This window comes from Panthera leo, chromosome D1 (assembly GCF_018350215.1).
Source record: "Panthera leo isolate Ple1 chromosome D1, P.leo_Ple1_pat1.1, whole genome shotgun sequence".
In the NCBI taxonomy this organism is placed as follows: domain Eukaryota; kingdom Metazoa; phylum Chordata; class Mammalia; order Carnivora; family Felidae; genus Panthera; species Panthera leo.
In genome coordinates, this window is record NC_056688.1 from 23451979 (window position 1) to 23475366 (window position 23388).

Below are 23388 nucleotides of genomic sequence, written 5' to 3' on the forward strand. Positions count from 1 at the left end.
GAGCTGGCGGCCGGGGTGGTGCGCTGGAGGGGTGGGGGTGAGGTGCATTAATAGCTCCGACACCAGCTCCCGTCTGGAACTTCAGGAGATAAGGATGCTTTCTTTGCTCCTCTCTCCCATCCCTGGCTTGTTTGCTGCCCCCATTTGGGGGGTGATTGCAGGGTAATGAATGTGGCAGGAAGCAGGCACGCAGCACAAATGAGATACGGCACCTAAGACCAGGCCGGGGCCCAGGCAAAACACGCTTAATAAGGAGATAAGGAAATCAATTCTGCTTGTCTTCCCAGGCGTGCGAGCCGGGAGGGGCCTGCAGGAATCGCGTCTTGCTGCCTTGCGCACTGGATGGCAAAGCTTCTCTAGGACACAGAGCCTGATCCCCCAGGAAGGAAGGGTCGCTTGCTGGTGTTGCTCAGCATTGCAAGAATAATAGTAATAACAGCCACAACAGGTACGATAAAAAAGCCAGTACTTATATGCCTTCCTGCTGCTTCCCAGGCACGGTTTTGAGAAATTATCCCATCGAATCTTCTGTATAACCGTAAGAAGGCATTATTCCTTCTTCAATATGATTGTATGTGATTATTCGTCTATTTTACACACGAGGAAACTGAGGCACAGAGTGGTTAGGTGATTCGTCCAAGGTCGCAGCACTGGTAAAGTGACAGAGCTAGGTTTCCAGTGTAGGCAATCTGGCATTCAGAGTCGGGGCTCTTACCGCGAAGCCGTGTTGCCCCCTAAACACAGCATAACACAGCGCGGCAAGGCAGGACGCAACTGTTGCTTGTGTGTAGGGCTTAGTATCTGCCAGGTACTGTTCTCCAGGATGAGGTTCAGTGCAAACTCCCTCTAGCTTGGCCCAAACCCCGTTGCTACAGTTACGTGATGGCCGTTACTGGGCACCTGCATAGGACAAGCCTGCAGGCTCTACTAGGCGGGACAGATGCAGGGTGCCGAGAGACCCAGACATGGAAACAGGGGGAGGCAGACATGGAAATAGTTACTTTCAATATAATGTGTCGAGTGTTGTGACTGAGGTGTGGACGGAAGGCTAAGAGAGCACCGAGTGGGACAGCCAGGCCCTGTGGGGTTCAGGGAAGGCTTCCTGGAGGAGGTGATGTCTAGGATGAATCCTGACTGGGGAGCAAGAGTTGGCCAAGAGAAGAAAGGTGGGAAAGACAGTCCAGGTGGAAGCACACAGGAGGGAAGGCACAGAAGTGTGGGCAATGGAGGGAGCTGCAAGCTGGCAGCTGTCCCTGGCACAAAGGGGGTGCTGGAGCAGGGGCTAGGGGAAAGCAGAGGGCAGGCCTCAGAGGCGCCCCCCTCCCCCCGCCATGCGTCATGCAGGGGGCTTGGGCTTTGTTCTGTGGAGGCGCTTTCTCACCTCCTAAAGAAGGGCTGTAGGGGACAGACTGTCCCCTACTGACAGGGTGACTGTGGCCGGGTTTCTTGCCATGTTTTTGGAAGAACAGTTTGAGAAGCCGGTGCTCTCGGGCTGTGTTTCAGCTCTGCCTTCCCTTGTTGTATGACCTGAGTTATTCACAGTCTTTCTCTGGACCCACCCACCCAGGAGATTAGGGGATTGGGAATGGGGGGGTGGGTTGTGCTGCCAATACCCAAGATTTAGGAGACCTCTGCCCTGCAGCTCCCCTGGTGGAGAGGTGTAGGAGAGTTCGCGGTTCTGCAAACTCAGGGACCCATTTGGGCCTTCTCTGTTTGCCCCGTCAGTGTCTGGAGCTTGACATCGTTTTAAAGACGCCCTCTTTATTTGGATTGACTTAGTCTCCATCATTAAATAATTCATGTTGATTTAGAAAGCTTTGTTTCTAATGGGAGCCACGAGACAGCAGAGTTAATATTAGAACGGGCCAGGAAGATGAGGGAAGTGGGGAGGAAGACTAGGAAAACACCCTTTTTAATAATTAACCTGCCATCCACCATCCTCCCCCTCCTATTTCCAGTCCCCTTCACCCTGCTGTTTCTCTGTTTCGAAGCATTTGTTACCATCTGACATCCTACATACCTACGTAATTACTGTGTTTGTTGTTTATTGACTCTGTCTCTCTCTGCTAGAACACAAGCTCCACCAGGGCAAGGCTGGCCTTTTTTTTCATTGACCGATGAATCTTTCGTGTCTAGATTACTTCTTGGCACATAGTAGCTGCTCAGTAAATACTTGTTGATCAAAACCTTGGCTTCCATTTCCTCCCTGCCCTGGGTCCTCGCTTCTCAAAATTTCAGGCAGTTAGAAAGGCCAAATGTAGTGTCATCCTCACAGCTCTGGCCATGGAACAGTTTAGATATTTGTGAACCTGGGGGCTCCTGCAGGTCGAAGAAGGAGCAGCCTGCCCGTGTGCATACTTGCGTGCACGTACATGTAACTTCCAAGCATACGGCACTTTAGCGTTGGGGTGTATGTGTTAGTCTGGTGCTCACAACGATTCTGGGAGATTGGTGTTTTTCTTATCCTCATTTTATAGATAAGAATGAGAAACCGCATTCATTCCCTCACTCGCTCATTCATTTATTTTAAAAGCCACCCAGTATTATTGAGGGCCTACCCTATACTCAGAGCTGGTCATAGTTGAACCAGAGGCCCAGTGGGAGCGCTGAGGGCCTCACCAAGGTCACACACACGGCGAGCCGCGTGCAGGTATTCTGCTTCCGGCCCATGGCTCTTCCTCCTACACCGCAGCTTTGCACATGTGTAAGGGGGGTCCTGTGATGTCCACCTCAGTGGGGTCCCTGTAGACACAGCTGGGTATGCGTGGAAGCTGGCTCCAGAGGGAGGACTGTGGGGTTAAGGTGTACAGTCAAGTCCAGAACCCCAGTGCTGGGCAGGACTTTGAGAGGTCCCCTCTCCGGACTCAAAGTGGGATGCTGTCCACGGTGCTGCACTCACCACCTGAATTCTGGTTCCAGCGGTGGGGTCGGACCATTTTCCTAAACTAGTTGGTGCAGCAAGGTTGACTCCTTATTGTAGGCTTTTTGGGAGCTGGACAGTTCTTTATTTTATTATTATTATTTTTAATGCTTATTTTTTTGAGAGAGAGAGAAAGAGTGCAAGTGGGGCAGGAGCAGGGGCAGAGAAAGGAGGAGAGAGGAGCCAAAGCGGGCTCTGTGCTGACGGCAGCGAGCCTGACGTGGGGTTTGAACTCACGAACCACAAGATTGTGATCTGAGCCGAGGTCGGACGCTCAGCTGACTGAGCCCCCCAGGCACCCTGGGTGCTGGACAGTTCTTACAGTCCGTCTTATTTATCACCACTTTCATGTTACAGATGAGGAAACTGAGACCCAGAGAGGCTGGGCAACAGGGCAAGATCACACACCTGCTTAGTGGCAAGACCACGATTGCTGTCTCCAAGTCCGCTGCTCTGTGATACCGTGAGTCTTGAGATGTTCTGCGTATGGAAAGATGCCTGTCTCCAGAGTCAAGGCATGGTCCTCGGTGCCACAGGGGGAGTGCAGCCTGGCCATTAACCTCGACCTGCCCCGGGAGTCTTTGTCTTGTTCAGCCTCACAAGCTCTGCCCCTTCCCTCTCCTCCCCTCCTGGTCCCCTAGCTCCCTCCCTCTGCCTCCCAGGGTAGCAAACGCTCAGCTCGAAGTTGCTCCTTGCCTGATTGCATCTGAGAGCTGGAAACACAAGGCTAATTAATGTGTCTGTGACTCTAGGCTTGGCTGCCGGGGCTGGGTCCCCACGCCCTCCCCGGAGCAGGCTCTGTGAGCTGGCCCTCTGGCTTCTCCAAGCAGGCTGCCGGCAGATGCATATTTTAACAATGCACATCTGTTGGCTATATAATCTCTCGTATTTGCCCTCCTCACTTGGTGCTTTGATGGAAGACCCCCAGGGGTCTCCCTCTGTTCCAGCCAAAGTGTTTGCTTTGCAATTTTGCTGGAATACCATCTGATTCTGTTCTCACATCTTCCGCAGGTTCTAATCAGGCTCTTACTTTATTTAATTAAAAATCTATCTCAGGCAAATACAGACTAAATTAGGAAGCTCTCTCATTCCTGGAACACAGGGAAGGCAGCCCCCCGCCGGGGAACTGGCTGGGACATTTTCCCGGGCTGAGATGTCACAGCAAAGCAGATGGGGTCTTGGTTGGGAAGCTGGCTGGCCAGGGTAGAAAACACCCCTCTTCCCGCTGTAGCCGCTCTGTCTATTCACCACCGGGAGCAGACCAGAGCTCCCCTTCCAGAAGGCTGGGTCAGCTTCTGCACGAAGGGCTTCTCTTCAGGGCAGCAGGTGGGGCTGTATACTATAGAGAAACTCAGCCAGGGGCGCCTGGGTGGCTCAGTCGGTTAAGCGGCCGACTTCGGCTCAGGTCATGATCTCGCGGTCCGTGAGTTCGAGCCCTGCGTCGGGCTCTGTGCTGACAGCTCGGAGCCTGGAGCCTGTTTCAGATTCTGTGTCTCCCTCTCTCTGACCCTCCCCTGTTCATGCTCTGTCTCTCTCTGTCTCAAAAATAAATAAATGTTAAAAAAAAAAAATTAAAAAAAAAAAAAAAAAGAAACTCAGCCAGGCTGGGTGCCTCAGGCACAGACCTGCTGGGCCATTAGAGGGGTAGGGACCTACAGATCCGGTTTAGGGGTGGGGACCTGAAGGACCAGCTCAGGGGTGGGGACCCAGGGTGGTCAGGAAGGGCTGGAGGCGGAGCCTGGGGCAGCTCTTTCTTGCCTCAGGTTAGTTTGTTAGGAGTGGTGTCAGTAGAGTCTGCAGGAAAGGTCCCTTTCCGGCTCTCCAGAATCCACCTGGCTCATCTTCTGGGGTCACCTGGAAACTCCTCCTTCTTCCTCTTCCACTGCCTTCCAGACTTGTAAACATTTTCCCCCGCACAAGCCAGCTCTGTGCCCGGAAGGCACTGCCAACCAGAGCGAGACGGGGGAATGAATGCCTTTCAGGAGTGACCTAAGACAAAACTGATGTTCAGATCAGATTCCAAGGCCCCGCTCTCAGGAGCCTGGCTCTTAAGCAACCAGACAAAGGAAATTCTGTTGGCACTTGGGCACGCAGACAGCACTGGTTTGGAGTTGGAAAATCTGGAGTCTATTTTGGGTGGTAATGAAGCCGTGAGTGGCTTTGCTCTCTGAGTCTCAATTTTCTCATCTGTAAAACACAGGGAATAATTTGGACTCGAGATAGCAGAGAGGAGGGAAGCTGTGAATGGTGGAGTGTGAGCGGGCAAAGCTCTGAGGCCAGGACAAGAACTTGAGGACGAGGTCTGTCTCTATTTAGCATAGGTCCTGAATACACGTGAACTCAGCGGTGGGCAGTGCTTAGAATCTTCTCGATTTAGCATCCTTTGGTACCTTCTAGAAGGGGTACAAGGCAGCAAAAGGCGGATTCTTCTAAGGATGGGGAGCTGAGTAACCCTTGGAGAGGATGATCCTATAACTGTGCTAACAAATCTGTTCCGGCATTGTTCAGTACCCAAAAAAACCAGAAAATCACTTAGGCGCTAAATCCCCCTGCTCTCTCTCCTCCCTCAGCCTCCACACCAAACTGTAGACCCATTCTGTTTTTAGCCCCATCTTGGGAATGAAGAAGATGTCTGCCTCTCCTTTACAATGCCTGGTTACTTTTCTGGACCCATTCAGGACCCCATTCGGGACCAAGCTATCCCAGCTTATTTACCCTGCCAGACCTGGTGTATGTTTTCTTTCCTTCATCCCAGGCCAAGAAGAGACTCAGAGGTGGAGGGAGGTTTCTGAGGTTGGCCCTGAGCTCTGCCTCCTGTCTCAAGAAGCCAAGCCCGGTAAGTGGTCCTCCGGGACTTGTTGCCGTGCTTGGGATAATCTGCCCTGTGTGCTGTCGTGTAGATCTGAAGATAACCTGACACGCTGTTAAATATTTCATCCCTGAGCAGCCATGCGCCTTATCTATCAGGTGAGGAGGCAGAACCCCAGCTGCCGACCCTGTTGTCAAACCTCGACAGCAGCAGCTAAGAGGCGGGCAGGGTGGAGCCCAGGCTCCCCTGTTTCGCTGCGTGTGCCCTGTCCCATACCTGGCCTGGAGGAGACTCACCGAGGAGGCAGTGCGGTGGTGTGGGAGCCCTAGCTGGGAGACCCCGGGTGGGGCCCTTGGCTTCTCTGAGCCTCAGTTTCTCATCTGGGGCAACAATCCTTGTGCCATAGCCTTGCGCAGAACAGCTGAGGTGATAACATAAGGGGAAGTGCTTTGAGAGGTGCTGTAAAACGTATGCATATGTTTGCTATTATGCCTTATGTGCACGGCTCGGTTCCCAGGGGCCTTGGTCCTCAGTAACATCTGGCCGGAGGAGGGAGCTGATGGGGGCTGCACTTGAAATCGGAATGAGGCAGTTTAAGAGGCAGGTGAGCTCGCTCACTTGTGTTCAGGCAGGTCTGCCTGAGTGAAGGAGTGGGGACCTCTCAGGCAGTGCCCAGTCCCAGGGGGTACTGGGATCCTGGGAAACCAAGATGGAGAAAGACCAAGGAGCGGAGGTCTGATGTGGGATAAGGGCCTGAAATGAATTCTCCCAGGGATGATTTAGGAAAGGAGCTGGGGTTCGCAGGGAGCAGCGAAGGGTGGGGAAGGAACAGGTGAGGTGGAGGCCATGCTGAAATCACGCTTCGTTAGCACCTACTGGGAAGTCAACCCAGAAAGAACGGGATGTGGAGGCTGTGTCGTAGGTCTTCTCTGTATCTCCATCGCCTAGCACAGGGTCTGACACCCATGGTGCATGCAGAATGCGCTTCCTGATTGAACAAATAAGCATTCAGGAGCCCCTTCAGCTGGAGTCAAACACACTGGGGTTGGACAGGGTCACAGGCTAGTTAGCGTTGGCCTGATTTCCAGAGCAGGAACTTTCACTTTCCCTTTCTTGGGGGAGAAGGGGGGTTACTGCCACCATGGGGCGGCAGTGGACGGAGCCGCGTGGGATAACGCCTTGGGGCTTGTCCCGTGGGGATGCCCTTCTGGAGCTGAGCCCGTGTGCTTCCCGTAGCATCTTTGCCCCCGAGTGTCAACGGTTCTTACCCAGGACGGTGAGGCGTGCGGGGCGAGACCGTATGGCGGCCTGGATGGCCTGGCACTCGTACACGGCATCATCTTGCAGCTCCGCCCGCAGGATCTTCAGGTGATGTTCCCCTGACAGGTGGTTCCCTACCACCAGGTACTGTGGGTAACCTGTGGAGACAGCAGGCAGGTCAAGGGGGGCGGGGCCGGGGTGGAGGAAGCATTCAGGACAAATAGGGGAGGGGGTGGGACATCTGAGGAGGGGCCAGTCTTGGTGTAAGGAGAAAAAACAAGAGCTTTCCCTGGCTTTTGGACAGTGTGTGTGTGTGTGTGTGTGTGTGTGTGTGTGTGTAGGTTCAGGAATGTTGGAGGAACTATTATCAGAGAGGAAGGAGAGAGCAGAGATGGAAATACCAAGTGTGGGCAGACACAGCGGGGACGATACCCTGCAAAGTGGTATGCTCAGCACTGTGGTTTACCAAGCAGACATGCATTTTGATAAGGAGACACACAGAGAGACAGAGAGACCCAGGCTGAGAGCCACAGAGAGCAGATAGAGTAAGAAAGAGAGAGAGAAGAAAGCAGAAATCTCTGGAACAGAATCAAGAATGACTCTGGGGGGAAAGTTTTGTTCAGGATGGACAGCAAGTAGAAATCCCAGCCCATTCTACCAATGCCTGGGATCCCCGGGCCCTTTTGAACCATAAAGGGTAGTTTTCTGGTCACTCCTCCTACCTACCCCAGACCCCAGGACCTGATTAAGCACTTACGAGGTACTCAGGACACTTAGGAATTTGGGGTCCCCTACACTACTGGCGATGCATAATGGATAAATAAAAATTTGAGAATGAGAACATTAATCAGCTTTCCTGCTGCTGTGTAGGGTGAATGCAAATGCCTACACAAGTCGTGGCTGGCAGGTCCTCTGGCCCAGGCCTTGGGCCCTAGACCTCCGTAGTCTCTCCCAGAAGGGTCTCTTTTCCATCGTCCCCATACCTGAGCTCTGCCTTCCCCCCGCCAGCCTCTTACAGATACTTCCTCCTGCTCTCTTCCTTCCACCCACCCTCCAGCAGCCCAAACCACTCCTCTTTCTGAAAGACCTTCACCAGAACAGTGTGAATTCTCAGAAATGTGCCATAGGAGGAGGGGGTTCGCCATATCTGGCCTTTTAAAGAGAAGATGAGGGCTTAAGCAAGTTGAGAGAGAGAGAGAGACAGAGAGAGAGACAGAAACAGAGAGACTGGGCTATGCAACAGCTCTCCAGTATTTCAGTCTCTAAGTGTGGATTAGATGTGTTCAAGTAGCTCCCAGGGATTGCATTAGCACCACATGGGGAAATACTTTGGAATATTCTTAATACAATTTGAAATGTCCCACAAGGATCTGGGCTGCCACAGGTGGTAGTGAGGTCCCCATCAGGGGCTGTATACAAGCAGAGGCTGGTGATCACCTGTCAGGAGCACTGCAGAGGAGATTTCTATTCTAGATGGAATATTGGAGCTCTAACCCCTCCCATCATAAGCTAAGGGTCTTGTAGAGACAGGGCAGGGCTCCCCAAAGGTGAGCTGTACAGGGGTCACAGGCACTCATTCCTCGGCAGGGAGATAGTGGTGATCCTTCCCAGTAAGTATTCTGGGGGCTTCCTGTGTGGCTGAGCCCTTCATCTCATGTCTTCATGGCTCCATCGTCCCCATCGTGCAACCAAACGGCCCGCCCTGCACAGCTGTTCTGGCCTGGCCAGAGATGCTCACAGGGCAATCAGCTCTACCCCCAAGAGCATCACCTCCCCTCCTGCCCGCCCTTCCTGCCCTCTGCTGGGCTTTGGGAAGAAGCCCAGGTAAGTTAAGCTGGCTCTCCCCAGGGCCAGGAGGAGGGGCTGGGAATGGGTTCCAGTCCGGCCCTCTCCCCGCTGCTGCCCTCAATGTAGCTGGCTCACCGCCCCCAACCCTTCCGGCCCAGCCTCTGGATCCCGCTGTCCTTGATTAGTCCCTGGTCTCCTGCAGGCATCTTGGCTGGAGCTTGTGTTTTTGTTGTCTTGCAGGCTATCAGCAGCAGGATTTCGCTCTCATGAGCTGCTGAAAACATCAGTGATGGGTTTGTTTGTATTTGCCTAATTAGGCAACGAGCTGAGACGCTCTGCTCTCGCAAGGACTGGCAGCATCTTTGGAAAACACAGGCCCAGAAGCATAGATTCTGAGCAAGTTCTAGCTCCTTCCACAGTATCATTACTCTCTCTTGCTGCCCTCAGGGAAAGCAAGATGTTGGGGAATCTGGGTTCTCCAAAGTGCCTGGGCTCAAATGCCAACTCTATTACTTCCTAGCTCTGTTGTCTTGGGTGAGTTACTTTAACTTCTTTGTGCTTCGTCACCACTATCTCATGGTGAAGATTAACTGGGATAATCCATGTTAAGTGCGTGGCACACAGTAAGTCTATTAAAGCTGGTTTATTTATTTATTAAAAAAACTTTTTTAGAGAGAGAGAGCATGAGTGGGGGAGAGGGGCAGGGGGAGACAGAGAGAGAGAGAATCTCAAGCAGACTCCGCACCGAGCGTGGGATGACCCTGGGATCATGACCTGAGTCGAAATCAAGAGTCAGATGCTCAACCGACTCAGCCACCTAGGTGTCCCCATAAATGCTGGTTTAAAGGAAAACGACAGTGAGATAGGGTAACCAGAAAGTCCCCATCTTTAAAAGTGAGAACAGACAGGGTGTTAGGGTTTTGGGGGGTTAGGAGCCAGGATCCCACACATTGAGGTTCGGTATATGTTTGAATCAGTTTCTTTCTAGACTTGTGACCTTGTTTACCTGCCAAATAAAGGGGAGAAATCCTGCTTTTTCTCCCTGTAGATCACTGTAGATTTGTGACATAATGTCTGAGAATTATTTGAGCTTCTTTGATGAAGAACGTTCTATCAATATGAGGGCATATATTTATAAATCATTTCCTTTGAATGTTTTTTCCAGCCTCTGTGACCAGAAAGACAGATCTTCAGTTAGGGTATGAATGCTGGTAGATGGAGCCAGGCCACATAGTCAAAACAGAAGAGGACAGACCTGCGGCAGGTTAAAGTCTTGCCACTGTGGGCCTCAGTTTCCCCACAGGAAAAGCTGTGCAGTATTAAGTGCTCTGTGAATACTTGCTGGATTGAATTTTGATCTGTTAGTCTCACTTTCTTGTCCAGGAAGCAAACGGTATTTATTGAGCATGTGAGTCTCTGTCATTATCGTCATGATGCTTTTTCGGGGGACAGGTGATCAAACACAGAAAACACTTTCCCAGGAATTTGAATTTATTGGCTCTGCAAGGACAGGGACAGCCTTATTTGTATCAGTGGAGTCAAATCAGAGAGGAAGTCGACCCCAGTTCCTTAAAACCCCATTGACGCAATCCTGATCCCAAAAGTCGTTCATGGAATGGATTCCAGAAGGTCAATTTTCCATGAGGTGATGGACATCTGTGGTGACCTGGGGCTTCCTCTTGGCCACCAACCAACCCCAAAAGACCCCAGTCCTTGACCGAAGGCTGCAAACCACTGACTAGGAACCCAGAGTACCTCCTTAACTAGCAAAGATGCTGGACCAGGTTCAGAGCCACGTGAAGCATAAGTGATTTTAGTTTGGGAAGGTGATATCATTCCCCCAGATTTCTCTAGGATAAGGAAGTTCAGAACCCCTGAAATTGACTGGTTCCCATAATGCTTAAATTTTACGGCAGCACAGTATATTTTGGAGATATTATTGTGTATTTTACCCATGCTCAGCTGGGCTGCAGCACTCCAACCCAGCGATGCTATTGACCACGGCTATAACGTTTCAATATACATTTTTGGCAAGACATAACTCACATTTTAAAATATTAATTTCCCAACCATCATGTTCCCGAGTGCACTTCGATTTTTATTTTCCTGCAGCTGTACGCCACGAGAGAAGCAAAGCTACTTCTCAGTCGAATACCTATGTTTTTCTACACCTCCACCCTCAGCGGTTCCCCAGTGGCAGGGACGCCCAGATCTCTTGTTCTGAATTTTATAGGTTATGCTAAGCCCAGCAGTCCCGTGTTTACTTTCCCCAGGGGAGAATGATAATTGCTGGGGGCTGAGTGACCAGGAGGATGATGCTTTTCTTTTTTCTCCCCAGGGAGAGAGGATGGACCGCGAAGACATCTGTATGAGCTTAAGGACTGACATCCACAATCGTTCACAGAAGACAGGGCCTGTGGCATTGAGCAGGGAGGTCAGATGCCAGCCACAGGAGCCTACTAGGACATCTCTGCTCGACACCAGCCTGGGCAGGGGGCTCAACAGGGTTTGTACTTTAAATGCTCCTTTTCTTTTCTTCCCATCACATGCTAACCCCTAAAACCAAGCAGTTTGGTTGTGAGTTTTCAGTTTATTTGGCTCCCTCTGATCGATGGGAGCTAGGAAAAGCCAGGCTGTGATGTAAGTGGGGAATACATTTTGGACCCAGATACGGGGACACTTTACCTTTGGAAATGTGACTTTACAGGAGTCGTGTCTGACTTTAGAATAGACCCTCCGGAGCAAAAGTGTATTAGGTTCAGGACCAACCACCGGAATTGAGGATTTACTTGTAATTCCTCACCAGGAGTCAGAGGGCCCTTGAAGTCCCATGGATCCCGGGCCCAGGGCTCGCCTGATCTGACTCTGCTCAGGGGATATTCCACGAGAGCTGGAGATTTGATCTCCAAGTACCAACGAAGATGGGGTTCTCCCCAGGGGGGTGGGTGGGTCATGCGAGAAGGGGTTCCAGGCCTTCCCAGGGAGCTCTTGGGGGTACTCACTTGAGAGGTCCCTGCCCACACCCAGAGCCAAGCCGTCTTTGATCCACAGAACGAAGCCATCATACTCGGGGATGGCGCACAGCAGTGTCACTGGCTGGCCCGACACCACGGCCTGGTCCTGGGGCTGCTGGCTGAAGGAGTATACTTGGCCTAGGAAGGAGACAAGCACAGGGGTCAGTTAGTGCAGGGAGCAGTGCCTGGACGGCTTCTCCTCAAGTTAAGAAGCAGAACAGTTGGCCCAGGGGATAAGCAGCTCTCTCTCCCTCGCCAGCATCTGACTTCCTGCCTGCAGCCCAGCGGCACTTCCTGTCTGCCCCCTGCTTAATTCCCTGCTCTCAGCAGCTGGCTCTCGGCTCAGCCTCCCTGCTCATCCATCCCTAACACACATTCACACTGTGAGGCGGCCTCCCCCAGCCCCCAAAGAGGCCGTGCCCGCCGTGCTTGGGACGATCTCTGCCACTTTCCATTTGGCTCCTACCTACCGCCACATGCTTGCGCCACAACAGGGCAGAGGGGGAGAGAGCCTTCCAGCTGCGAGCATCCTTGGGAGGTGCCTCAAGAAGGCAAGGTCCGGGGGGAGTGGTGTGGTTTGCTTAAAAACCCGAGAACCTGGGAAAAATATTACTGTTTAATTTGGGCCTACGGCCAAATTCCACAGGACACGTGGTGGTATAGTGTGGTCCAGAGTGTGCTGGCAGGAGCTGGAAGTCACCTCGACTCACCCTCTTTGTCCCTTTCTTTCCGATGGCACACCCAATTCTGGCCTCACTGTCCCCTGGGGGAACATCGCCAGGGTGACCCCCAGCTCTCCCCTAGACACCTCAGAGCAAGAAGGCACTGAGCCATCTCAGCAGGTCAGTTCATGTATTCATTTTATTTATTTTTATTTTTTTTTTAATTAAAAAAAATGTTTTTATTTATTTTTGCGACAGAGAGAGACAGAGCATGAGCAGGGGAGGGGCAGAGAGAGAGGGAGACACAGAATCCGAAGCAGGCTCCGGGCTCTGAGCTGTCAGCACAGAGCCCGACGCGGGGCTCGAACTCACAGACCGTGAGATCGTGACCTGAGCCAAAGTCGGATGCCCAACCAATTGAGCCACCCAGGTGCCCCTATTTTTTTTTTTTTTTTTTTTTAGTGTTTATTTATTTTGAGAGATAGAGAACGAGTGGGGGAGGGGCAGAGAGAAGGAGACAGAATCCCAAGCAGGCTTCATGCAGTCGGCACGAGCCCGATGCGGGGTTCGAACCCATGAAAAGTGAGATCATGACGCGAGCCAAAATCAAGAGTTGGACGCTTAACCCACTGAGCCACCCAGGCGCCCCAGTTCATGTTTTATTACACAAACACACCCACAGTGCATGCAATATGCCAGGCGTTGCTGTAAGATTTTCAAATGCTAGCTCTTTACTATTTTCATCTTCATAACAAACTATGAGGTAGCTACTATTTTGATCCCTGTTTTCCGGACGAGGAAATGAGGCCCGAGGAGGTAAAAAACATGAACAGGAGCTGTGCTAGGTGATGACTTAGCAAGTACTGAGCATGTATCCCCTTTAGTTGTTACAGTAGCCATCACACCCGGATCTCACCAACCCCAGTTCGCAGGGGCTTGGAGGTTAACTAAATCATCTGGGAATTGTCTCCCGGCAGGACTAGGGCTGTAGATGAAGACTTTCTGGCTCTGAAGACCGTGTTTTCACCTGCTGAGCTGTGCTGTGCTTAGATCCCTAAGCTGGTCCTGCGGGGAATACTGAGGAAGCAGGGTGATGTGATCCCTCTTCCCCGGGAGGCCACAGCCGAACGGACAACAGGACACCGACGTTTCCTGAGCCCCCGACCCACAGTGGCCTCCATTCTGTTACCTGCATAGTTATACTGCAGGGTAGAAATATCCCAATTTTACGGCAAAGTAAACAGGATCAGAGAGGCAAAGTAAGCTGCCCAAGATCACACAGCTAATGAGCGGTGGAGCTGGGGTTCGATGGGGGTCCATGTGGCTTCCAAGCCCACATTCTTTCCCACGCCCTGCCTGGCAGATACAGATACACGCTGAGGGAAGGTGGACCTGGTGGGCAGGTTGTTGCCACGGCCTCTTCTCCCCGACGTGGGAGAGTCAGGGACAGACACGGAGGTCCTGGACGCTAGCTGTTGCCCATCCTGGGGACACAATACCCCAGGCTTGGACCACGGGTAAGGCCATGCTCTTAGCAGCAGACAGCCCCAATAAGGGGGTGACTGACATATACAGAACCTGAGGGAAGCTGGGCATGGTGGCCAAGTGGGTGCGGGGGCTCCCCGAGAGGAGCCGCGGAATCCACATCAGAGAACTCATGGCAGGGGGGAAGGTAGCTGCGTTTACAACCTGATGAGATCTTGGCTGGGTCTCTGAGGAGTCTCATTAAAAATCAAATTGGCCCTGAATTGTGGGAGTAACACTTTTTATTCTGATTTGAGCTTTACAAATTAGATTTCATAGGACATTTTAATCAGCTATGTGTGGTGGGTTTATTTATTTCTTTCCTCTCAGTCTCTTCAAGTTCTCTGTTGTAATTAGACCGTTTCTGGCACCAAAGCAAGAGAGAAAGAAGGAGAAAGAGAATGGAGAAGAGAAAGGAGAAGTGGGGGAGGGGGGCAGGTAGCTGGAGAAAGTGGAAGAGGACTGGGTGAGGGAGAAAGGGGAGGGTTGGAGAGGCCAGAAGAGGGGAGACAGGGAAGGAGGGGTGAGGGAGGAGGGGAGGGGAGGGGAGGAGAAGGGAGGGCTGGGAGGGGCACTCCTTTCTGAGGCTCTTTTTTCCCTGGCTCGATGATGATTTCACAGCTCCTTCTTTTGTATCAAAATCTTTCTTGCGAGAAAGACAGTGTCAAGACAGCCGCAATGGCTGCCAGAGATTGTGTTCTCAGAATTAGCAGGTTGTCAGCTGGGGGCGGAGGGGTTAGATCGAGAAGGGCCCCAGACAAATGGTGTGGAGCCTGCAGTGGGAAGTGTCACCTTCTCCCACCTCCAGTCCTGCTTCCTCTGGGTGTGGGTGAGGACAACAGAGAATGGGGGTACAGGGAGCATCCCGAGGGGGTGCGGGTGGGGTGGGGGTGAGCCCTGGGTGGTGCAGGGAAAGCGGAGGGGGGGGGGGGCAGGGCCATGCCCTGAGGGAGGAGAGGGGCTGCCATCAGGAGACTGGCCCTGGAGGAGGACGCTGAGTGGTCACTACCCACTTTGGATAGTGTCTCAGAGCCAGGAGTTGGGGCAGCTACAAGATCCCCCAGGATAAGCCCTGAGCCCACAGAGAGCAGCCAGGAGGGGCAGGGAAGAACATACCCCCAGGCTTCAGAGAGCTTTGGGCACCCACGTGGGGTCTGTTTGGATCCCTTCGACTTTTCTATGGAAAGAATGTCTCTGGGACACCTGGGTGGCTCCGTGGGTTAAACATCCGACTTCGGCTCAGGTCAGGATCTCGCGGTCTGTGAGTTCAGGCCCCGTGTCGGGCTCTGTACTGATGGCTCAGAGCTCGGAGCCTGCTTCGGATTCCGTGTCTCCCTCTCTCTCTGCCCCTCCCTGGCTCATGCTCTGTCTCTCTGTCTCTCAAAAATAAATAAATGTAAAAATAAAATAAAATAAAATGAAAAGAATGTCTCTGGGTGGGGCAGGGTGGGGAGACAGATACACAGGAGAACAGTCTCAGAAACACCACTCAAACGACATTATTCACCCATTCATTTTTTGGGAGGGAAGGATTGGTGCTCTGACAATTTCCTTTTATCAATCTAATTTTATTTTCTGTGCATTAAATATAAGCCACTAGGAATATTTTTTCTTTCAAATCAATGAGATGCTTTTTCAAACAGAATCATGAGTGGAGTGTCACTATCTACAGCAGATAAAAGTCACGGTGCTGTGGGTGGAGGGGACATGGAGGGACGGGGCACGCTGTCTTTTCACCCATAGGGCACACCTTGAGGCTTCTCTTTCAGGCTTAAGCGCCTCTAGGAACATAGCGGACAAGCCCCCGTTGTCGTTTCTTGCCCAAAAGGTAGTCTTCACCCATTCCCTCATATCCCGTTTTCTGTTCCCTGTCTTTCCTACTCTGAGGATGTGAACTGCAAATGAGCCTGGGATCTTTTCTAGAACCTCCTGGGTGGTATGGTAAGCAGCCAGGAAGCTCCTTGAGAACATCTGTTGATTCACACATTTATTGAGACCTGGTATCAGGCAGGCTTCGCACGGTCTCGTGAGAAGCAGACAGATACGACGTGGTCCTTCCCTCCAGGAGCTAACGTCTGTTCGCCCACCACACCCAGACGGCTCTGATCTGGGCACAGAGCATGTGCTGCACCGACTTGACACCCCTTGCACCATCCATCCCAGGATTTCTGCCTCAGTTTCTCATTGTGCCCCCTGGCCTTCTTCTGCAGTGAAGCCTGGCAGTCAGGGTAACCTCCTTTCCTGCTTTGTTTTCAATCTGTCACCATCACCAAGTGTGGCCCAGCCCTCCCCCACAGCACCTCTCAGACGCACCCTTTCCTCTCCATTCCTATCGCTATAATCCGAAGTCCGGGCCCTCACCACCTCAACCTGGCTTCTTTCAACAGTCTGTGAAGGCCTTCAGGTACTGCCCTGGAGGGTTCTTCCTAAGGCACTGTTTTCCTCATGTGCTCTCCCTTTTCTAAGGGTGGAAACTCTAATGGCTTCCCACTGCCCACAGGCACCTGACGGGCTTCTCCAAAATCTGACTCCCTTCCCCCTCGGTGCTCAATAGTCACCTGTGCCGGCCGTTCACTCATGTTGTCCCATGTCGCCGGTGTTCCGCCATTCTGGAATCACCCCTCACCCCTCTCCCAGGGTCTCCCTGACCAGCCCTGCCCGCACTGAAGGCCAAGTTCTTCTCCACGAGCTTTGGCTGTATCTCTAGGCACTGCCTGTCACCGAAGGGGGATCTTCTCTCTTCTCCCCTCTTCCCTACTTCCCCATTTTTCTTCCTTCTTATCTCCCTTAATTTCTTCAAACCTTCATTGAGCACTTACTGTATATCAGACACAGAAAGGAACCGAAGTAAATGAGAAACGGAGGGTAAACTCTTGAGGGTAGGGGCCACGGCTGTCTTTTTCATCTTGTATTCTCAGCACCTGGTCCGGTGTGTAAGCAGCAGATAAACTCAAGCTTGTGACCTTGTGGCCTACCTATGCTAGTTTGGCTCCTGAGATCTGCAGTCATGAAGGAAAACTGTTTTTATGATATAAAGTACTGATTAGGCAGGTATTGTGCTGAGCACACTACACGGAAGGAGGGAAGTGAGAAATCAGGGGGAAGGGACAGCGTCTCAAGGAGTCAGGCTTTACAGGATAAAAATAACTGAATTATTCATGGAAAACCTACTTTAACCAATTCTTGCTAGTTAGGTGTTACTATCCACATTTCACAGATGAACGGAGGCTCCTAGTGGGTCCAGATGCAATTCAAGGTCACCCAGTGGGCCTAGGTGTCATTCAAGGTCATGTAGTGGGCCCAGGTGCACTTCAAGGTCACACAATGGGCCCAGGTATAATTCAGACCCCAGTGTCTTTTTTTAATAAGAAAATCCTGTTTTCTTGCCCCTATCCCATGTTGGTTATTAAAAGAAGGGTCTCGGGGTGCCTGGGTGGCTCGGTCGGTTAAGCGTCCGACTTCAGCTCAGGTCACGATCTCGCGGTCCGTGAGTTCGAGCCCCGCGTTGGGCTCTGGGCTGATGGCTCGGAGCCTGGAGCCTGCTTCCGATTCTGTGTCTCCCTCTCTCTCTGCCCCTGCCCCGTTCATGCTCTATCTCTCTCTGTCTCAAAAATAAATAAACGTTAAAAAAATTTAAAAAAAATAAAAGAAGGATCTGGAACTTGGATTTTTATTTATAAACTTGTATTCACCCCAATCAACCCCGCAACCATTCCCCTCAGACCCTCTAAAGAGAGGATGAGGATCTTTGGAGCGGAAAGCAATTTCTTGGTTCTCCCCTAAGTTTACATAGCCTCCTGCCAGCTGGTGGTCAACACTAAGTCAGGGTTCAGGGTGGAGTCCAGCACTGGCCACTGTGGGGGAATGACAGGAGGTGTAATAATTATTGGTACTTATTATTATATAAATAGTCATTATCTATATAACTATGTTATTATATAAATACATATAACTAGCTATGTATTATAAATAATATTTTTATTGTTGTAGAATTACTAACAGCTAACTTTCTTTTTAAAATTTTTTTAATGTTTATTTATCTTTTACAATGTTTATTTATTTTGAGAGAGAGAGAGAGAGAGAGACAGAGTGTGAGTGGGGGAGGGGCAGAGAGAGAGGGAGACACAGAATCAGAAGCAGGCTCCAGGCTCCGAGCTGTCAGCAAAGAGCCCCTGGGAAGTCACAGAACCCACCGGAGATTGCATTCTCTCTTGCCCTTGGCCAGGACTGAAAGGTCTAAGGGAAACTCTAAGGGAGGGCCTGATGGAAACACACTTGGTGGGTCGGATGGAGTGCAATGTGGTCCCAGTGGTGGCTGCGGGCACACTTTCCTGTCGGCTGTCCCAGGAAGGGAGGGGCCCTGCAGAGCCCCCGAGGTGACTGTGGGCAGCCTGCACCCTCCCTGCATGCCCAGGCTGCTGTGGACTTTTCAGGCCAAGAGGGCACCTTCCCAACACTCCAGCTGGGCCTTTAGGACACTGAACTTGGGAGGGACGTGCTTCTCCCTACTGGGCTCAAGAGGAGAAGCGCCAGCCTCAAGGTCCTGCAGTGGTTCAGTGGGGATTAGAGCCTGGCTCTGAAGGCTCCCAGCATGGAGACCTCCCTCCACCTGCTCAGCAGGTGGGAAGCAAGAGTCTGGAGGCCAGGTGGGGCCTTCTCTTCAAACTGCAGGAAGCAGGAGCGGTAGCTGGTTGGGAAGGTTTCAGAGGAGGGCGGGCTCTGACGCCCCATCCTGACGAGCCATGTGTGCCCCCCACGTGGCGGGTTCTGAGTCAGGACGGCTGCAGCGAGGCAGGCGCTGGTGACTGGCAGGCGGGAGGAGGTATGGGGGCGACACAGCGGCGGCAGGTGGCAGGAGGGCTTTCAGCTCTTCTGTGCTGAAAAGGACAGGTACAGGTGCAGCTGGCCCGGGGAGGTGGCATCAGAAAGGCCCTGGAGGGCTCTGGTCCTGGGGCAGAGCGCCCCCGCCCCCACCACAGCACAGCTCAGAGACCTCCCCTCCTGCCTCCCTGCCTGCCCCGTCCTCCCGCCAGCTGTTTCCTTCTGCTCTCTGCTCAGGAGCCTCACAGGTCAGCTTCTCCCTCCTCACGACTTGCCCACACTGCTTTCTTCAAAGCCCCCCACCACCACCCAGATTCCCATCTCTCCTCCCACCTTCATCTCCATCAGCCCACGAGGCTCCCTGAAGGGGCCACCCCTTCCCAGCCCTGACCTCACCTTAGACTCTTTTGGGGGACTTGCGGCACACATTAGCACGGAATGAACCATCACCATCTGGCTCTGGGAGGTCCCCAGTGTCTTCCAGTAAAATATTTAAAGTGCTGAAGACCCCATGATTCTCTATGAGCTCATACACCTCTGGCCCTTGACCTGAAATCACCTCTCAATTCCTAATTATTTCTTGCGGAGGGAAGAGGCATTTTGAATGGAAGACAGGCTGTGAGGGCCAAATTACTGAGAGTGAGAGTTTTTTATAGCAGTGCCTCTGGGGGCCTGGGTGCTGTGGTGTGTGCAGGCACACATGTGTGCATGCACATGTGCGTGTGTGTGTGTGTGTGTGTGTGTGTAACAAGTAGGAAGAGGGCCCAGTGGACCCATGTACATGGTGGTCAGGGTCCTTAATGTCAGGATCAGGTCACCCACCCTTGCCACCCATAACTGTCAACCCCAGATCCTTGGGGGATACCTTCTGGTACTCTAAGTGTCCTGTGTTTGGTGAATACCTCTATGGGCGTATGTGTTATTGCCTCTCCCCTAGTCACTGATCTGGTATTCGGGGGTTCCATGGCGGTGGTGAGAGGGAATACGCACAGGGTCAGCGTGGGCTGGTGCAAACAACATGAGGTTTGGGGTTAGTGTAACCAAAGAGAGAAAGCCTCAGTGCACACTGCACTGATATGGGAAGCAGGGTTGCTGATGTCCCCATGTCCCTGACATCCCTTTTTTTTCAGTCTGTGCTCAGCGGTCAGACCAGAGGCAGTCCAGAGATGGCATGAGGGGCTCACTCTCCCCGTCTCCTCTCTTGGACTGGGGCACTTTGGTCAAGACTTTGCTCCAGCAGCAGACGGAAGGGAGGTGACCACTGTCCTTAGGGTCAATCCCAGCTTGACCTGGGTAGGAGCTAGGCCACCTGGAACGATTGCCCGGTTTCTAAGGAGCCCAGTGCTCTGCAAACACATGCACACAGCCACCCTCATCCTGCTCCTTCAGAGTGGGAGAAAACTGGCAGACGAGCAGGGTCCTGAGAGGCTGAGTGGTGCCCTGGGGATGCCTAGTGGCCCAGGAACAGGTGGAGGGAGTAAGGTCTCCAGTGCCCCGGGGAAGCAGCCACCACCACCCCGTGCCTGAGCGTGGGGCAGCCCAGTGAAATCCTGCCTGCTTCAAATCTCAGGACATTCTGCAAAAACTTACTGCGAGTGTGTGGATGGCCACATTTGCCACAAGTCACGAGGCTACAAGGCAGAAAGTGCTCAGTCTCCTCGCGAGGTCACATAAAGTTCTTTGGGGTTGAGAAAGGCCTACTGCAAGCACGAGGGCTGGAGGGAGGAAACCTAGAGGCTTCCTGGAGGAGGAATCATGATAATAGGGAATTCAGTGGAGGACAGGTGTCATTCTGGGTTAGGAGAAACGTGCAAGGAAAAGCATGAGTGATGAGTAACTTCAGGGACCTGCTTTGAGTACCTGCCAGGGCCTGGGTCTCGGATAGTGGAAAGAACACAGGGACAGGCAAGCCAGGGAAGGAACTCTGGCCCCGTCACTAGCAATATGATCTGGGCCCCATTCCTCACCCACTCCCAGCCTCAGTTTCCTCATCTGGAAAATGGAAGTGACATGCCTACTTTGCAAAGCTGCCATGAGGAGAGGACTCATGTGTAAATGATCCTGGCACACTCAGGTGTTTCATAAAGGGCTGTTCTTCTTTGCCTCACCATCCACGAGCCCAGGACTGTCAAAAATGGAGCCACACAGCACCTGGAGTGAAGGATCCCAGAGCTGGGAAGGGAGGCTCTGCAAATCTGAAGTTGGACTGATTAGAATCTGCTTCTTCCCATGAGTCATGCAGGTGAGAGAGAGCATTTGGGGCCTCCTGTAGCTCTGTCATTGCCATGGTCCCAGCCAACGTCAGTCTCATGGAGCTGCCTGGTCAGCCATGCAGAAAAGGCTCAAATGTTGCCGTCTGCTCTGCTATTAGTGACCAATTGGGGAAGGCTTTAAGCATACTTGTACTGGGGATATTTATCGCCAGCTTTCTCCTAGCCTGGAGGATGCAAATTGCCTCATAGGAGATGAAAGGAAACCGCCCTCATCCCCAGAAGCCAGCAGAAATCTTCTTCCTTGAAGAGGAGGAAGGAGTCAGCTCAGAGGCCCCTAGCTGGTACCGAAATAATGCCAGGCAGAGTGGGAAGGGGCCAGGGCAAGATAGATCACATCTGGAAGCCCAAGTCTTGGACTTCTGCTGTTTTCCTGCTGCTCAGCACAGGACCAGCTCCTGATGCAGAAGAATGAATTCTGGGAAGTTTCCAGAATGCCTTGTCATGTCCTACTCCGGGGAGAGGACTGGGGGTGATGGGGTTATGTCTGAGCCCACTGACTAATTAAGTTGGTTGTTAGGGAGAGTGGAATGGTACCTTTGATGGTGCCGGCCACAGGCAGGGGCAGGTCCCCGTGTCTCCAAGGCCTCTAGCTGGGTGCGGGGATGCAGAGTGGGGACTGACGTATTTTCTGTGACAAGGAGCTTAGAGCCCGGGGGAGACAAACAGGTGCACAAGGGACCGGAATAACCGACGTTACACAGTCAGTGCCAAAAGTGAGGTGTAAAGAAAGTCCCGAGGAAGGAACGTTGTTCCTTCTGAGGGAAGGAGGGAACGAGTCACAGAAGGCTTGGCTTCTGAAGTGGCCTTGAAGGGTAAATGAGATGAGGGCAAGAAGGAAATGTTTCCTGGGATCGGAAACAGCATGAATAGAGCATGGAGGTCAGAATGGGCTTGGGGATGGGGTGCCTGGGTGGCTCAGTCTGTTAAGCCTCTGACTCTTGGCTTTGGCTCAGGTCATGATCCCTCGGTTCATGAGTTCAAGCCCCGCGTTGGGCTCTGCGCTAAGGGCGTGGAGCCTGCTTGAGATTCTCTCTCTTTCTCTTTCCCTCTGCCCCCCTCCCACTCATGCTCATGCTCTCTCTCTCGAAAGAAAGAAAGAGAAAGAAAACGTGCTCAGAGAATAAGAGCTGAGGCTGCATGGTTTTGTCTTGATCTCTGGCTCCGCCATTGCAAAGTGTCTCTGGGCACGTTCCTCAGGCCCTCTGAACCCGAGTTTCCCCATTGGGATAGTAACCAGTGCTTGCTGGGTTGTTTGTGAGAATTAAACAGGACGATATGTGTGAAGAGCCCAGAGCCCTGCACGCCTTCCACAGCAGAGCCGCTTCCATCACTACGAACCTGTAGGATGGGTGCATGGCACGTGGGCATGTCAGGTGTTCAGCAGGACGCATGTCTAGGGAATCATGGTAGGTCTGACTGTGTAGGCCCTCCAATGCATGCTAAGAAGTTGGCACTTGATGCGAAATCATCAAAGGGTTCTGACCCACATGCTCAGATCTGAGTTTTGGGAAGATCACAGCGGTGACAGTGAGTAGGGTGGATGAAGGAGGATAATCTGAAGATGGGAAGCCTGATCAGAAAGATTATGCTGTCAACAGAGCTCAGGCTAAAGCTGCGTCCGTGGAAAGAAGCAAGTGGATTTAGGAATCACTTGGATGACAGCGGATGAGAGACAGGGGGGCATAAAGGCGCCCCTCCCCCTGGCCTGTAGGACAGGTGGGAAGGGGGAGCAGATGACCTACTTGTGGAACCATTTCTGTATCAGGAGGGGAAGCGTGTTGGGGGGCAGTGAGTTCAGCTGTAAATATGTTGATGGAGAAGGGCCCCGAATCATCAGGAGAAGGTGTCCTGGGTATAATTGGGTCCGTGGGTCCGGGGGAAGCTGGTGTGAATAACTCAACGCTTACTGAGCACTTACATGGTTCAGGCAGTAGGGACACGGTTCTACAATGGGTCCTCACCTTTTGGTGTTGACCTGGGAGTTCATCTCCAGATACGGAGAGTTATGAATGTTGACGTGGCTGTCTAAGAGGGACACGGTTACTCCAGGCTGGGTGTCTTGGGTACAGCTGGCTTGGGTGGTACAGTTAGCTCCTATCAGCTTTGCATAGGTTTAGAGCCCTGTCGGGACGGCAAGAGGTCACCCAACCCTATCTTCCTTTGGATTCCCTGGAAATACCAACAGGGAAGCCGGAAGAACAAGGCAGGGGTGGAAGGGGCGGGGGGACATCTCTCCATTGTGTCTTCTAGACCTCTCTGCTGAGAGAGGGACTTGAAAACACTTTCACCCTCAACATTATCATTTGCAGCCACTAGT

General features: G+C 52.3%; 1 protein-coding gene across 3 annotated transcripts in view; it reads right to left on the reverse strand.

The window, feature by feature from the left end:
* Window positions 1–23388, reverse strand: part of KIRREL3 (kirre like nephrin family adhesion molecule 3) — a 547667-nt gene that overhangs the window by 82727 nt on the left and 441552 nt on the right. For all 3 annotated transcript variants that reach the window (XM_042906397.1, XM_042906396.1, XM_042906398.1), the window contains exons 3-4: window positions 11780–11929; window positions 6998–7147 (exon numbers count right to left, since the gene is read on the reverse strand). In XM_042906397.1, the coding sequence (XP_042762331.1) occupies window positions 6998–7147; window positions 11780–11929 (300 nt within the window). The remainder of the gene's footprint in view (window positions 1–6997; window positions 7148–11779; window positions 11930–23388) is intronic.